We start from the raw sequence: 18,767 nt of genomic DNA on the forward strand, positions 1-18,767 counted from the left end.
GAAATTTTTGACAGATATTGTCCATTTAGTGCACAATTAACCCGAAATCGGTTGAAGATATATATGGGAGCTATATCCAAATCTGAACCGATCTTGATAAAATTTGGCAGAGGTATTTTTGGGCTGTATCTGATTTCTGGTACCAAATATCATTTCGAATGTATATTACGAATGCGAGGGACTTAAACACCAAATCGGATGAAACATATATATGGGAGCTATAGCTGTAACTGAACCGATTTTCATTCGGTCGGATATACCAATATTCCGGTCATTTGGGCTGATATTGGCTATTTAGTGCATAATTAACCTGAAATCGGTTGAATATATGTATGGGAGCTATATCCAAATCTGAACTAAATATTCAATGTTCTGCCACCGGGCTAGGACCCATTATGAGCTACAAATGCCAATTTTTAGAAAATCCGTGGAAAAATGTTTCAAAAATTATCAACATATCGAATATCGGCACGTATCGTTATATAGGGGCTATACCAACACGTGAACCTATGTATGTCGACGGACCCATGACTCTTTGGGCTCATTCCAATCGACGAGGCTTGTCCGCAGGCGACATTCTTTGCGTCAATTGAATTTTGTACGGGAACAAATGCAAATCAATGCGAATAATCCGTTGTAAAGTGGACCGAGCCATGCCCAACTGCTGAGAACGGTGTTTTTGGGATGTTCTTGGGGACCTCTCAACACTGGCTCGCCTTACCAGTCGAAAAGTTTTCGTATAAACGCTTAATGGTGTTCTTAGAAGGCGCACTTCTCACATTTTTAATGTTTTAAAAGCACGTTGAGGATCTTACAAATGGAATGACAAATTTAATATACCCTCCTTTTCAAGGTGGGAGGTATTAAAATGAAATGTCGTTTCTTGGTAATTGAATCAGTTGATAACGGCTGGGATAGGGTATTGGACAATTTTTAAATTTGAAATTCACTAGAATTGCGATCTCGCATTGCAACACTATGACCTATATACATTAAATAGTCACTTCTGACCATTACAGTGATGGTGATATCGGATATGTAGTAAAATAGGTACAATATATATGTAAACGAAATAGATCCTAGTTATTCGGCATGTAAGTCAAGAACCACTGGACAGATTTTCACAATTCTCATCAATTCAGAATGGTCTCTTGCCAGACAAAGATAATATCTAAGAAAATCGCGTAAAAATATTACAATAAAAAAGTAAATATTTTTGTTACATTTTTTCAATTATTGTCATATTTTTTTATCGCACGATTTTTTTAATTCGACTTACAATACATTTTGTAAAGTTTTTCTATACCCTGCAACGCTATATGTAGAGGGTATTATATACAGGTCGCAATTATCGTGCGATGTTCACGAAATTTTTATGGGGTTAGGGCCAGAATTGTGTTTGAATAGGGTTCAAATAGACCATAAAAAAGAATATATAAAAATTTCCTGCAGCATCAGTCGCTCTACTGGTCACAATTATATTTAGCTGTAAAATGGACTGCAACTTAGGTGTTAAATTTGTTTTGAATACCTAACAACACGACGGAAAGTAATTAAAATTCAAAGCAGGAAAGTTGTTTTAAAATTCTCTTAAGAATATATCTTTCATTAATTTCCCTATCTGTGATTTAAACGCTAATTATCCAAAAAAAGTGTGAGTTTGAAAAAATCAAATGATATGCAGAAAAACAACCAGACGCAAAGGCCAATTGTTATCACGACCCTATATAAAGACACTTACCAATTTTAAATTTGTCTCAAAAAATCATAAATTTAAATTAATATTTCGTTTTTGAAATAGTCATTACCCCAACACCCAGCAATGGGTCACAGGGTTGTGCCGAAATTCAAAAAGAAAAACACACACACACTAATGCACACATTTATTTATAAACCAAAAAATACAGTGAATAAAAAATACACGAGTTCGTCTGCACCCAAGTTAAGTTAATTTAGAAAACAAATGCTACATACATACAATACCTTCTTTACCCAACTTACAGGCGAATAAATACCAGCCAATTTCAAAACTTTTTTATTTAGATTTGGACACTAACCAAAATAATGCAAAAACAAAACAGAAAATAAATCGCTAAATCAAAGTCAAAGCCAAAAACAATAACAATAAAATGTTTACTACAACACCAACAATAGCTAAACAAAATCTCTTTGTTAATAATGTTAACCTTGATTTAGTTTTGCAAATCAAAGTCTGGCCCTCTGTCAGACTGCTCGTCCACTTAAGTGTGATGCGTACATGTGTCTGTCTGCCTGCGGGACAGTTCGACAAGCGTGTAACGTAAATCGCTGCGAAGTCCATGTTTGTGCCATACCTAAACTTATTCCATTTGTCTTGGACTATTGTTATTGTTGTAGTAAGTTTTATTTAATATTTATGTTAATAATTTAGCATTAATGGTGTAAATGAATAACTAATGCAGTGCAACAACGACAACAACTTCATGGAATACCCAGCCAATGGCATACTAACAAATCAATGAATTCAGGGTTCGTTAATGAAGCTTGCCAATGAATGTGTCAACAATAAGAACAACAATAAATTTTTAGCATGAACTTGGCTAATGCGAATTGAAAATGGAATAACCATTGATCATCATATACCCCTACCGCTACCAGCCAATCACCCCCCCCCATGCTGATATTACAAAAAACTTTTTAAAGTTTTTTTGTGCGTGCGAAACTAAAGAGTTCGACATTCCGATTTAGGTGAAGATCACCTCATCATATGCATACATAGCCACATACGCATGGTTTTATGTTAACCGATCTAGTATGGAAATCGTCGCTGGCCTTAAACAGCAACTAACATATTTGGATGCCAATTGGCAAAGGTGTCAATGCGACTTAAGTTGGCAAAATTCTTTCGGCCAACTTACAATAATTTGAATATATTGACTTTGGCCAAACAAATATATATTTGACATTGAAATTGCGGCGGAGGCTTGTGCGTTGCATAAAAATTGCACATATTTGTATAATAGACTTTTTGTATCTTACGAATGAAAAATTGGATTGATTCAAAGCCGTAGGGACTGATAAAGACAACTAACTACAATCGTTATACACAAGTCAGATCAGGGCCTAAATTCTTGTTCTATAAAAAGTGTGAATTGAAAAAAAAAAATATATATATATAAAGGAAAGAAATGTTTGAAGAAGGTACAAACATTTTATAGATATAGATTGTCCAATATTTCAAACTTTACCAGAGGATAGTTCTGCCTACATGTACTAGAAGAAGTGGTCCGATATATTCCATTTTTACACTTGGTATTGATAGAAATATTGGAATTTGCCGAGTTTGGGAGGAATCGGATGCTCATTTCGCGTTTTACGAGCTTCATGATTATTCAAAATTTTGACCAGTTTTGGGAGAGATACCAGAAGGAGTCTTGGGTTGGTAGAGATATGGAGGTGTGCGAATACCTTTTATAGGAGATATGAATATTTAAAGTGTTGACCCTTTGTGGGGAAGGTACTTGATGGAGTGAGCCGATATTATCTATTTTATCATCTGACCTAGAAGTGATACAAATATTAAAATTTGAAAAGTTTCAAAAACATCGGATGATCCTTTCTTGTTATGTAGTGTAAATTATTTGCTGAATTATTTGGAAATTTTTGACCTTTTGTGGTCAGAAGAAGTTGATCGATATTGCTCATCTCCGAACTCGATCTAAGTTTGGCAATAATATTACGATGTATCAAGTTTGGGCCAAATCGGTTGTTCCATTCGAGAGTTATTGTGCGCGCCAGCCAGCCAGACGGACGGACATCGGCTCTAAATGTCCTGAAACGGATTTGATCCAAAGAGACCTAGGATCAAATGATATATTCCCTATATAGCCATATTGCTGAGGGTATAAAAACGCGTTATTTTACAGGCCAGAAACTTTTTTAGGCAGAAATGCATGTGAGTTGTCATTTTTATACCCTCCACCATAGTATGGTGAAATATACATTTTAGACCCCACAAAGTGTATATATTCTTGATCAGCATAAAATTCTATATCGATTTAGCAATGTCCGTGCGTCTGTCCGTCTATAGAAATCACTCTAGCTTCCGAACGAAATGAAGTAGGTTGATAAAATTTTACTCAAATGTGTATTATGTCTGAAGGACTTTTGGTATTGAAAATGGGCCATGTAGGTCCACGTCTTCGTATAGCCCCCATAAAACAGTACCTCCCGATATGCGGTATTTTGTTGATTTTAGCGACATTATTTACCGGAATTGTTTCACATTTTGTATTTGAAGCTCGTAATGAATACTACAGCCTATGCCAGAAAATTGTCTGTGCAGGTCCACGTTTTATAGCCCCCATGGTACCTCCATATATTCGGTATTTTGAATATTTTAGCTACAATATAAGCAGTTTTTTTTCAAGTTTCGCATTTGAATGTCGTAATAGCTTCTGAAAAAAGTTTCCTTTTCAGGTCCACGTCGTCGTATAGACCCTAATATACTTCTACATTCCGTATTTTTAAGATTTTAACAGATTTTTTAATGGATTTTATTTTTTTCGGAAATTGCCAAATTGTTGATTCTTGTGTTGTAGGTAATCTCCTTAGATGTGATGCCCGCTTTTCGTTTTAGTTCGACTACAGATTTTTAAGGCTTTAGTATAAATAAGAAACCCTTAAAAGATATATAACAACTGTTAAGGGTTTCTTTTCCCCATAGTGGAGGTTATAAAAAGTTAGGTCCGGCCAAACTTAAATCCGTCTGTTGATGTTTTATTTTCACATAACCTCAAATAGTTTGTATAATCTAAAAGTCTGATTTTAATTCAATTTCTTCTCTTCCTCTTTTCAGGCACCTGATCATCTTAAATTTAATCCCTACATAAGACATGGTTATCGTACATTCCTTTCCACAAAGCTATGTCTGCAGAGTATGTTCTGGTGGACAAATGAAACGGTAAGGAACCGTCATCTGATTTCGACTTAAAATATTCTACTTTCCCATTCCCCTCTTTTTCGTTTTCAGATCAATATATGGAGTCATTTATGCGGTTGTATATTATTTATTGGTCTGACCATATTCGATTTTCAATTCCTGAAGATTCATGCGGAACTGGAGGATCAGATTTTGGTTGTGTGCCTCTTGATATGCTTCTGCCTGTGCATGCTGCTATCCTCAATCTATCACATCTTCTCGTGTAAATCTGAAGAACATTATGAGCTATTTCTGTCGGTGGACTATTTGGGCATATCGTTGTCCCTGGTGGCCATCTACATAAGTAGCATGTATTATGCTTTTTGGTGTTTTAAGGTGGGCGATATTAATCGGTTTTGTTAGGGGATAGCCTATTAACCCAAAAATGATTTCGTTACCCTTTTCAGAATCTTAGAATAATTTACTCTGTGATTGCTTTGAGCATGTTCGCCCTAGCTATGGTTGTACAAATTCCCAAATTAAATGTTTCCCTTAATGCAAAAATAGCGGTGCTATTTACATGGGCAGCCTATGGTGTTATACCACTGGGCCATTGGACCGTGGTCATGGGTGGTTTGGAAAATGAACTTGTGAGGGTAAGTATTTTTATTTCATTGAAAATTATGTATTTTAATGTTGATTTTTTGCAGCTAATGGTTCCCCGTGTCATCATCATGTATGCCTTGTGTGCCATTGCCTTTGTGATATATGCAGCCAAGATTCCCGAACGCTGGCTAACTGGTAAAGTTGACTACATTGGTCACTCACACAACTGGTGGCATCTATTCATTTTGGCCGCCTTCTATCACTGGCACAACACCGGTTTGGTCTATGCTGAATATCGTTTAAACAACGGTTGCCATGGACCCATACTGACGTGAGGAGGAGAAGAAGGCCAACAAGCTGATGTCTCGGATTCTGTCATAGAACATTCATTCAAAAGATTCATGCCATCAGAACAGAACGTGTTGAGAGAATATACCAAAAATCAAGAAGAAGAAGATTCAAATTAACAACAATGGGAAGAAAACAAAACATGTTCGTCTAGTCCAGTTGTTCCTTGCGGCCGGATATCTAATATCACTTTCATTCTGAACGATTATATTAATTATGGTGAAAGAAATAAGTGACAGCTGTTCCAGTTATTATACATATATTTGACATTTCATAAGCCCTCTAATTCTGCTTTATTTATTAATTTTTTTGGTGCGACCTCTTATGTTGAAGGCAGGATCTCCAACTGGAAACATTCGATTTCCGCCAAAAACCCAAAACCATTAAACGATATTGTAATGAAACTGTAGTCTTAAAATAATTTAATTTAGTTTGGTTAATTTTTATTATTATTATTACCATCATCATAATCATTACTATTGTTATTGCAATGTGTGTTATTACAAAGAAAGAACAATAGTACATACCTGGTTAATTTTGAGTTGATTTTTGTATAACAGGGCTTAGGTCCCTTATTATAGAATTGACTATTAGTATTGGAACTATATAATTCCCCATATTCAAAGCATGCGATCAATTAATCCATCCGTCAGTCAGTTAGCCACTCTCTTAACTATTGAATGCCACTCTCAGTTAGTCGACCTCCTTATTTCTACCTTGATATTTAAGTCTAAGAGAGTGCGGTAGCCACGAAAATGGTTTAGCCCATTTGTGGATCTTCAGGGCTAAAAGCAGTTCAAGGAAATTTTTCTCAGTTATTTCTTTCTTTTCTAATTTAAAATAAATTTAAGTGTTGTATATTTGCGAATGATTGTAATTTTAATAGGAAATTAAATAAAATGGAATAAACGAATAATAGTGAATAGTATAATATAGCGGGTTTTTATTTTATTCTATGCAGACGACATTTGCAAAGAACTTACTAATTGTAAGTAAAAAAGCAGATAAGTTCGGCAGGGCCGAATTTTTAATACCCTCCACCATTTTGAAGAAACTTGAAAATGTTCAAAAAAAAAAAAAAAAATCCGTCAAAAAATACTGCCCAGAGGAAGACTGTTATATGGGAGCTTCGTACAGAAACTTGGTCTTGCATAAATAATTTTGACATTAACATCGGCTATACTCGTAGTATCAATTACGACCTTCAAACACGAAAATTCAAACTTCAATTCCGGTGAATAATATCGCTAAAATTATCAAAATACCGAATATCATTCACTATACAATATCGTTGACCTATATAGACAATTCACTTTCAGAATGTAAAGTACTGAAACGGAACTCCTTGTGTAGAATTTCAGACAATTCCATTGAAGAATGTGGCTAAATTCATAAAAATACCGAATGTCAGGAGGTACAGTTATATGGGGGATATACTATATCGTGGATCTATATAGACAATTCTATTCCAGGGTATAAAGTACTCAGAAGGAACCACTTGTGTGGATTTTCAGACAATTCCATTGAAAAACTTGGCTACAATCATCAAAATATCGAATATCGGGGGTACTGTTGTATGGGGGAATATGATATCGTGGACCTATGTTCTCATTCTCTTCCAGGGTGTAAAGTACCCCTTGTGAAGAATTTCTATTGAAAATGTGGCTAAATTCATCAAAATACCGAATATCGGGAGGTACCGTTATATGGGGGCCAACAAAAACGTGAACCTGCATACGCAATTCTTGCATTACGAACTTTAAATACGAAGACGTGGAACCCATTACAAACTTTGAATACGAAATTTGAAAAAATTTCGATGAATAATGTCGCTAAAATCATGAAAATACCGGAGAATATCGAGAGGTAACGTTATATGGGAGCTATATGAAAGCGCGGATGACCCATTTACGAACTTAACCTGCCAGGTGAGCCAAATTTTAGCCTTCTATCTCAATGTGTTCAAATCATAGCGTGATTACGACAGACAGACGGACAAAAAGACAGACGAACATCGTTAAATCGACTTACAATTGTCTATCATGAGTATTTCGAGGAGTTATAAACGGAATGACAAAGCTTATATATCCTCCATAGTATGATGGATGGACGCCTATATTATTTTCGTGGTCAAATATAAGCCAAAACATATACAGCGACATCTATGATTTCGAGATAGCATCTTCTCCGTCGAAAAATGTAGCTCCATCTGTTGTATTAACCATTTCAAACATTTCTTTTGATTTGGTGGCGATCTTGAATACATTTAAAGTTGAAATCAACGTGAAATATAATTGCATGACTTTAGGCGAATAGAAAAACTTAAGTTCACATAATATTTACTTATTTTTATTTTATTTTAACAAATCTTTATATTCATGTAAACAAATGAACATACAATTTTTTGAAATACACAAAGCACTTATGCTTCATTTTAATTTATTTGAATATTATTTATTCTTATAAATTGGGTGGGAATTACCCTACACTAACAAATATTCGTCTTTGGGTTATTCCTCTAGTTTTGACTTATACATTGCTTTAAGTCTGATAGATGACGTAGACTTTTGGAAAGCTTCCCTTTATCCGTTATAACCTGAAACACTATGTATTTCATTGACATAGCCGTGTCCAACTCCTAATATATAAGCATTATTGTAACCATGGTGCAATCGGTCAAAATCAGTGGGTCTGGAATCTACATTGACATTTTCCTATAAAATGATATGCCCCAAAGTAGCCTAAACACACATTTCTAGCCAAATCGATTGGAAAATGTGATCACGACCCTCCAAATAAGGGAATCAGGAGGTATGGGCCCTACTTTGAAACATTGACCTACATTCTGCGAAGAGGTCTTTTACACCCTTAGAAACCAAGATGCCAAATAAGAGTCAAATCAATCAAAAATATGGCTAACAAGTATACAAAAGCATTAAGCAGGGGAATACCCTTATATGGATTTGAATAATTGATTATACATGTTACATATAGGAAAAGATTGTCTGTTGCACAGTGTACTTACTTATCATGGCGCATAATCCTCCGATTCAAGGTATCTAAGGAGGATATGAAAGCTCACTGAATCTTCAATTCGCTCTTTCATTGTGTATAGAGCAGCGCATCTTCTTATTCTTTATTTCACTGAATGCAGTCCCCATGAATCTTACATTGTGAGTTTCCCTTGGACGGATTATTGTCATATGAAAGAAGTAGGTCCACATTTTGATATGAGTCCCACACAGCTGTGTCGGCATCTTCCAGCTGAAGCACAATGTAGGTCCTAGGGATGGAAAGCTAGATGCATATTCTACTTAGGAAAGATCGCCATTTAACATCGTGTTGTGCACTAATTGCACTTGCTTTATTTTACAACCAGAATTCCAAAAAAAAAAAAAAATATAATAATAGTAATAATAATAATAATAATAATAATAATAATAATAATAATAATAATAATAATAATAATAATAATAATAATAATATAATAATAATAATAATACTATAATAATAATAATAATAATAATAATAATAATAATAATAATAATAATAATAATAATAATATAATATAATAATAATAATAATAATAATAATAATAATAATAATAATAATAATAATAATAATAATATAATAATAATAATATAATAATAAGAATAATAATACTAATAATAATAAGAATAATAATAATAATAATAATAATAATAATAATAATAATAATAATAATAATAATAATAATAATAATAATAATAATAATAATAATAATAATAATAATATAATAATAATAATAATAATAATAATAATAATAATAATAATAATAATACTAATAATAATAATAATAATATAATAATAATAATAATATAATAATAATAATATAATAATAATATAATATAATAATAATAATAATATAATAATAAATAATAATAATAATAATAATAATAATAATAATAATAATAATAATAATAATAATAATAATAATAATAATAAATAATAATAATAATAATAATTAATAATAATAATAATAATAATAATAATAATAATAATAATAATAATAATAATAATAATAATAATACTAATAATAATAATAATATAATAATAATAATAATAATAATAATAATAATAATAATAATAATAATAATAATAATAATAATAATAATAATAATAATAATAATAATAATAATAATAATAATAATAATAATAATAATAATAATAATAATAATAATAATAATAATAATAATAATAATAATAATAATAATAATAATAATAATAATAATAATAATAATAATAATAATAATAATAATAATAATAATCATAATAATAATAATAATAATAATAATAATAATAATAATAATAATAATAATAATAATAATAATAATAATAATAATAATCATAATAATAATAATAATAATAATAATAATAATAATATAATAATAATAATAATAATAATAATAATAATAATAATAATAATAATAATAATAATAATAATAATAATAATAATAATAATAATACTAATAATAATAATAATAATGATAATAATAAAAATAAAAATGTTCACTTCAATATAGCATATCAAAATATAACAAACATATTTCTCATTCACTTTTTATTAGCGGATTTTTACGCGATTTGTTCTTTGGATTTTGACCCTCTTTGCTAGGAGATCATTCTTAAATGGTGTGAATTGTCAAAAGGCGTTTTTGAGTTATAAGCGCTAGAATGGGCTATCACTTTGAAATTCGATTCCATTGAAAAGCCTTTTTCGATTTTAGAATTTTTGCAATGAGATAGTCTTTTTTTCGTGATTTTGTTTGCGATTTAAAGTAGTAATTATTAACCGCGTTAAATTATTTCGACATCATCCATTCAGTTTCACCAACACAAAATTCGGCACTACACTTCAATGCAACCCGCGTGCAATTTTCGTTCTAAAAAAGTGAAAAAACCCTTTCGTACACGATAAAATATTACTTTTTTGTATACCCTCCACCATACTCTGGAGGGTATATTCATTTTGTCATTCCGTCATCGAAATAATGATCTTAGACATAATAAAGTATATATATTATAAAATTCGAAGACGATTTAGCCATGACCGTCTGTCTTTCTGTCTGTCTGTTGTAATCACGCTATCTTTCGGACGAATTGAGATAGGAAGCCAAAATTTTGCACACATGTATGTTTTGATAATTTTAGCGACATTATTCACCGGAATTGTTTCAAATTTGGCATTTGAAGTTCGAAGTGGATACTACAGCCTAAGACAGAAAAATGTCTATGCAAGTCCACGTCTTCGTATAGTCCCCATATAACGGTACCTCCCAATATTCGGTATTTTGATGATTTTAGCGTCATTATTCATAGTAGTTTCAATTTACGTATTTAGAGTTCGTAATGGGAACTACAGTCTGTGACAGAAAATTGCCTATGCAGGTCCAGGTCTTCGTATAGGCCACATATATCAGTACCTCCTTATATTCGATTGACGATTTTAGGTACAATACTCACCGAAATTGTTTGAGATGTCGTATTTGAAGTTCGTAATGGAAGCTACAGCCTGTGACAGAAAATTGTCGATGCAGGACCAGGTCTTCGTATAGCTCCAATATAACGGTACCTCCCTATGTGCGGAATTTTGATGATTTTGGCTACATTATTCACCGTTTATTTCAAGTTTCGAATTTGAATATGGTAATGGCTTGTGACAAAAAATGCCTATGTAGGTGCACGTTTAACAGGCCCTAATATTATGGCTATATTCGGTATTTATACCCTACAACACTATCTGTTGGGGGTATTGTAAGTTTGAATGGGTCAAAAATTATGTAACACCTCGAAATATTTGTTTCCCACATAGGAAATTATATATGCATCTTCCTATCTCGCCGAGCTGAGTCGATCTAGCTATGTATGTCCGTCCGTCTGTACGTCTGTCCATGTTAATTTGTAATCACTCTACAGGTCGCAATTATGGCCCGATCTTCACGAAATTTAGAATGGAGGTGGGGGTAGGGCCAGAATAGAACCCTATTTCTTTTGGAGATAATCGCATAATATTTAGGTGTTGAATTGGACCAAAATCTGAAAATTTTCATGATTTGGCAGTTGCTCTACAGGTCGCAATAATGGACCAATCGAAGCGGAAGTTAGTATGGAGCTAGAGCTTAGGGGTGGCTAGAAGTCTTACAATTTTGATGGTCATCGGGTAATATTTAGTGGGTGAAGTAGACTATAACATTTGTGTTAAATAAAAGTCAAATTTTCCATTATACCGCGAATAGACGAACAGGTCAATTCTGACCGTTACGTAGATGCCGATATCAAATATATCGCATATATATAGCGAAATATACACAATGTGTATATACAATGGAAGGGGATGTTAGCTAGAATGCTTATATCTCAAGAATGGCTGGATCGATTTTGACAAATTTTGTCAATTCAGAATGCCCTCTTGGCATAAAAGAATAAAATCTAAAAAAATCGATTAAAAAGATGCCAATAATGATGTTAATATAGATTTTGTAGTATTTTGTTACATTTTTTTATTTATTTTTTTTTTCATATTTTTTATCGCATGCGATTTTTTCAATTGTTACACACAGGTTGGGGATATTATATACTGATTGCAATTATAGTCCGATCCTCACGAAAATTTTCGCAAGGGTAGGGTTAGGCTCAGAAGGGCTAGCCCTATTGTTTTCGAAGATGTCCGCAATATATTTGGGTGTTTAAATGGACCAAAAACAGAAAAAAATGCCTGATCACTTAATTGAAGCCAATCGACACGCCTAAGAAGAGAGTTAAGGATAGGGAAGAATTCTAGCATTTTGGATTACGTTTAGCTGTAAAATGGACCACAACAACTAACAGCATGACGGAGTGGATGGATTTGCTTACTTGTTTTAAAATGTTAACAGAAATTTTGGCGAATGGTATCTTTTTCGAAAGTTTTCAAATTCGTTCTAAATGGTGGAGGGTATTTTTATACCCTCCACCAAAAAAAGTATGGAGGGTATATTAAGTTTGTCACTCTGTTTGTAACTCATCGAAATAATCATTTTAGACCCAACAAAGTATATATATTCTTGATCAGCGTAAAATTCTAAGACGATTTAGCCCTGTCCGACCGTCTGTCCGTCTGTTGTAATCACGCTACAGTCTAAACGAATTAAGATAGAAAGCTAAAATTTTGCACAGATCTCTCTTTTGTCTGCAGGCAGGTCAAGTTCGAAGATATATCGGTCCACGATATCGTATAGCCCCCATATAACGGTACCCCCGATATTCGGTATTTTGATGATTTTACCCACATTTTTCATCGGAATTGTCTGAAAATCCACACAAGGAGTTCCTTCTGGGTGCTTTATACCTCGGCAGAGAATTATCTATATAGGTCCACGATATCGTATAGCCCTCATATAACGGTACCCCCGATATTCGGTATTTTGATGTCTTTAGCCATAGTTTTCAACGGAATGGTCACAAGGGGCTCTTTGCCAGCACTTTACCCCCCGACAGAGAATTCTCTATATAGGTTAACGATAACGTATAGCTCCCATATAACGATACCTCGCGATATTCGGTATTTTGATGATTTTAGCCACATTTACCAATCGTATTGTCTGAAAATCCACACACGGAGTTCTTTGTGAGCACTTTACCCCTGAAACAATATCGTATATCACCCATATAACGGTACTCCCCTATATTCCGTATGTTGATGATTTTAGCCACTTTTTCCAATCGAATTATCTGAAAATCCACACAAGGAGTTCCTTGTGAGTACTTTACACGCAGACATAGATTTGTCTTTATTGGTCCACAAATTTCGTATATCCCCCCATGTTAGATATTTTAAAGATTTTAAAAGAATTTTTAATGGATTTTATTTTTTTTTTGAAAATTTTCTAATTCGTTCCAAATGGTGATATTCGGTATTCGTATAGATCCGATCCAACACAACAAATGTACATTCATAAATAGTAACTGAAAAAAAAAAATCATGCAAAATAAAACATTACAATTGTACTTTCCAAAAGTTAAAATGAAAAATTTCAAATGTCACATTGAGCGTAGTAACTAACACAACTTTCTTATGTGTGTGGTTTGGGATATAAAATCTTAATGAGGGTTATATTTAATGTCAAAGCTATTGATACTTTCTAACTTGTTAATATCGATGCTTTTTAAAGTTTATTTACTACAACTAGACAAAAAAAGTGACTTATATTTGTACCAATTTTAATAATGAATATAGCGTAGGCCTATCAATTCTAAAATTTTTTGTATGGCTTAATTTTTTTCAAATTAAATGCAAAATGTGGACAAAATTTACTCATGTTGTAACGAAATACATCTTTAAACATATATAGAACAGGATTTTGAGAAGAAATCTTGACCTTTAGTCAAAAGTTGGCGTTTTTTATTTATTTCCTCAAATGAACTGCTTCTTTTATCACAACTTTATTCATTGATTTTACCATGTATCAATATGAATAAATTTTACAAAATTCAAATTTTGTCAGTATGAAGTAAATAATCATTCATAACATAGCTGTAAGTTCATGAATGAAAAACTTATATGTCTTTTTGTTTTCTTTACTACTCATTCATTCATTATTTTCATGTTCTTTTGTTTGATCAAAATTTTTAATTAAGTTTTTTTCATAATTCATTCGAAAATATCAACAATTGTTACCAGTTTCTCGCTATGGGAAAAAACAACCGGTCTCAAGAACAATTTGTCAACATTTAGCGTATTTGTAAATCAGAGTTGTGTTTTAAAACGATTCTTCTTGTGTGTAGCGCAGGTAATCCCCAGTATTAAATAACCCATTAGTAGTTATGTTACGGGCGTCATTACTTTTCGAACTACACATATCAGGTTAGTGGGAGCACTTTAGTCATCCATCACAAAATTTTATTATCAAATCAATGCCTCTTGATTTCCAACGCTTATTATCTCAAGGTGGTGTGGCATATGAATAACTAATGCTTGAGCGTTTGATACACTTGATGCATATGTAGTCCATCACTGACCACCTCCAACATATTTTGAAGTGCGTCCATTACCACCAGCAAAAATATGAAAAAAAAAAACTCATCAAAGCAATCAGCCATCATCAACAACGTCTCGAGCGTAACTATCTGCATAAACATCATCAGCCATCATCACTTTATCTGTAAGACCCACTGCGTTCGTTTGCCCGCGCGGCTAGTTAGTTCGCCCTCCCTCTGTAATCTATCGATTGGTGCTCTGAAATTGTTGCTTTCATGTCAATTCACTACTCATCTCGAAAATGTTTTACAAATTGCCTGTTGGGTCCAAGCGTCCAACACTATTACTGGTGTTGTTGTTATTGTTGTCGCTGTTTTTGTTATTTTTGATGCTGTCTCTTGATGAACTGTTTTAAAATATGGGGCAAATTGAATGTTGTTTTTTCGTGGTAATTGTTTTTCGTTTATTGGTCAAACGATGTTGTTGTTATTATTATTTTGTTTTTTTTCTTCTTCGGCGATGTGAAGTTTTTATAAAACCATTTGGTGAACTCTGCGATGAGATTTTTGGTGGAAATTCCAATTCTCATGGTGAGCTCAAAAAAGTCAAATGTTTCAAATTGTTTTGTATAAATTTACCGAACCGAGCTTGGCATAGCATCAGTATCAGTTGTTGTCTTCGTAGGCTTCGTTCCATTTCGAGTTCAAACCAATTAAGGCGGCAATCCATTAACACGAAATTGAGCTAAATTTTATTGCATTTTCGTTTTGATTGATTGCCTGGGAGGACTAATGATGAGGGCATTTATTTTGTATTCAGTTTTGATGGTGGCTGCTGTAATGGCACGTCCCGAGCCTCCAGTGACCTATCTGCCTAGCCAGCAGCACAACCAAAGAATTCTACCAGCAAATAGTAAGGGTTTTGTTTTCTAGTTCAAAGAATCGTATGTATCATTGTTTTGAATTTCATTTTAGGCCATCCAGCAAAACCTCATGTTTACCAACAATTGCCCAGTGACAATAGCTTCACCAGCTTTGCTGCTGCCACCCCAGTCACCAATGCCAATAAATTGCCAGCAGCTATGCCCTCCCAAGAAGATTCCTACAATGCAGCCTATCGTCATTCCATGTCAACTCAACATCAATCTGGTTATTCCAATGGTCCTATGGAAACCCAAGTCCACAAACATGTCTACGTTCATGTTCCACCCAAGGAATTCGAGGAAGAAGAGGCCATCCAGCCACGTGTAACACATCAAATGGGACCCAAACAGAAACATTACAAAATTGTATTCATCAAGGCTCCATCTGCACCGGTCATACGTGCTCCAATTGTTCCACCAACACCACAACACGAAGAAAAGACCCTCATCTATGTGTTGCACAAGAAGCCAGAGGCCCAAGCCGATATTGTCATACCAACTCCTGCACCCACCAAACCTTCGAAACCAGAAGTATTCTTCATCAAATATAAGACCAAGAAGGAAGAAGCTCCTGTCTATGGTCCACCACCCGGCACATATGCCAGTGAACCTCGTCAAGCTGCCGAAGCTTCAAACGAATACGTTTCGGTTGTTCCCAATGATAACGCTGACTTTCCTCACAATGTTGAAGAAGACAGCGAACCTCAGTACATGAACATTGAACAGACTCCCGAATCATATGTTGAGTCATCCATGACAGCTCGTTCCGATGAGGACGTTGTCGAACCTGAACAACAGTATTTGGCTCCCGAAATGAGTTCCACACCCATTGTTGTAGCTGAGGCCGAGGAACAGCCTCGTACTCCAGCAGCTACTTATGGCTCTCCTGCTCGTTACTTCATTAAGAGAAGAAAGTAAGCAGGAAGATGCTATGGTGCCATTGTGGACCTTCATAGGGCCACTTATTGTTATTTTATTATTAAGGACCTAGAAAATTGTTGTTACTCATATACCCATCAAACACGATTCCATATCTTCTTTTTTTTCATTTGTTGCAATAAATTGATTATAACGATTTTTTATCTAAAATTATGAAATTGTTTAATGAAGAGCGTAATTTTCACTTTTGGAAAAATAACAACAGATCTTTACTATAAATTTTCCCGTAAAAATTATTAAGTAACTTGTACTGGGAAAGCCCTTTTATACACGTACAAAATTGCTAATTATTATGGAACAACATTCACTAAAATCCAGAAAGAAAACAGCGGGTTTTCAAAGTAGATGCTCGCACTTGAAAAAAATTAAAATAACTGAATCATAGCTAAATATATTTCTATATCAGCCAATTCTTTTCAAATTTGAGGAGCATCCCATTTTGGGCTCCACGAAATATATGGCACATTACTTGATATTATTACCTTTTCAAAATACTAGAATTGCTCTGTTCCCGATCCTGCAGTTCTGGAACTAACCAAATATGTGTTAACATTTCGTTCGATGTATTGAAAATACTCGGTTTGTCCGGTTTAAAAGACGCATATCTCTGGATCCAGGAGAGATAAAAGCACAGATTGTATTATTTTGGAAAGGATGGAGTGTTAGGTGTAGTTTTTATTAAACTATAGTGAATTCAGAAGAGTGTCATTATATATTTACGAAATAAGTAAAAAAAATATAAAAAAGTAAAAAAAGTAAAAAAGTGGGCAAAAAGTAACACATACTCAAATTGAAGTGAACATACAAATACAAAGAGCTTAGAAAGTAAATAACACGAAAGAAATGTATGTTCATAAAATGAAAATCGGATCTGTCATAACTTGGAATGTCTATGCAATGGTAAAATTATATCTTAAAAATAGGCGTAAATATTAGAAGACCAAAAAATGTGTATAACATGAAAATAAACAAGTAAAAAAGCTGTAAGTTCGGCCGGGCCTAACTTTTAATACCCTCCACCATTCGGTACAAATTTGGCAATTTCCAAAAAATAAAATCCGTTAAAAATTCTGTTAAAATCTTAAAAATACCGAATGCTTATACGACGACGTGGGCCTGCATAGGCAACTTTTTTCATAAGTTATTACAATATTTAAAAGCGAAACTTGAAGAAAAATCTGTTTATAATGTAGCTAAAATCATCAAAATACCGAATATCGGGAGGTACCGTTATATGGGGGCTATATGATAACTTGGACCTACATGGCCCGTTTAAAAACTTAACCTTCCTACTGGCAAAATATACATGTGTGCAAAATTTTAGCCTTCTATCTCAATTTGTTCGAAAGATAGCGTGATTACAACAGACAGACGGACAGACAGACACATGACATGAGTATTTCGAGGAGTTACAAACGGAATGACAAAATTAATATACCCTCCATAGTATGGTGGAGGGTATAAAAACATGCAACATCAAATTATAATAAACAAGTAAAAAAGCAGCAATGTTCGGCCCGACCGAACTTTTAATACCCTCCACCATTTGGGAGGAAATTCCAAAAATTAAAAAAAAACAATTTTCCCAAAACTACCTCTAATATATTGGGGATATATGAAAACATGAATCTACATAGAAATTGTTTGTCAAATTTGAAACAGTTCCAGTGAATAATGTTGCTGAAATCATCAAAATATGGAATATAGGGAGGTACTTATATTTGGGGCCTATACGAAGACCTGGACCAAATTTGAAACAATGCCGTTGAATAATGTAGCTAAAATCATGAAAATACCGAATATCGGGAGATTCCGTTATATCGGGGCTATACGAAAACGTGGACTGACATGGCCCATGGCATGTATGCAAAATGTTAGCCTTCTATCTCAATTCGTTCGAAAGATAGCGTGATTACCACAGACGGACATCGCTAGATGATCTTAGAATTTTATGCTAATCCAGAATATATTGAGTAGGGTCTATTATCAATATTTCTAGGAGTTACAAATGGAATGAATGGTCATAATATATTCATTGGATCAAGCTTAAGTTGAAC

At 33.3% G+C, this 18,767-nt stretch overlaps 2 protein-coding genes across 5 annotated transcripts in view; both read left to right on the top strand.

Annotated features, from left to right (window-relative positions):
- Nucleotides 1-6,785, top strand: part of LOC101891546 (progestin and adipoQ receptor family member 3) — a 50,719-nt gene extending 43,934 nt beyond the window's left edge. For all 4 annotated transcript variants that reach the window (XM_059126666.1, XM_059126667.1, XM_059126669.1 and 1 more), the window contains 4 exons: nucleotides 4,838-4,942; nucleotides 5,012-5,296; nucleotides 5,368-5,556; nucleotides 5,611-6,785. In XM_059126666.1, the coding sequence (XP_058982649.1) occupies nucleotides 4,838-4,942; nucleotides 5,012-5,296; nucleotides 5,368-5,556; nucleotides 5,611-5,841 (810 nt within the window). In that variant the 3' untranslated portion in view covers nucleotides 5,842-6,785. The remainder of the gene's footprint in view (nucleotides 1-4,837; nucleotides 4,943-5,011; nucleotides 5,297-5,367; nucleotides 5,557-5,610) is intronic.
- An 8,214-nt stretch (nucleotides 6,786-14,999) lies between these two features.
- LOC101892066 (microtubule-actin cross-linking factor 1, isoforms 6/7-like) lies at nucleotides 15,000-16,796 on the top strand. Its single transcript, XM_005189126.3, has 2 exons — nucleotides 15,000-15,761; nucleotides 15,824-16,796. Exons 1-2 carry the CDS (start codon nucleotides 15,641-15,643, stop codon nucleotides 16,687-16,689), a joined length of 987 nt encoding a protein of 328 aa, XP_005189183.3. The 5' UTR covers nucleotides 15,000-15,640; the 3' UTR covers nucleotides 16,690-16,796.
- The last annotated feature ends 1,971 nt before the right edge of the window (nucleotides 16,797-18,767 follow it).

Source organism: Musca domestica, unplaced genomic scaffold, assembly GCF_030504385.1.
Source record: "Musca domestica strain aabys unplaced genomic scaffold, Musca_domestica.polishedcontigs.V.1.1 4, whole genome shotgun sequence".
Lineage (NCBI taxonomy): Eukaryota > Metazoa > Arthropoda > Insecta > Diptera > Muscidae > Musca > Musca domestica.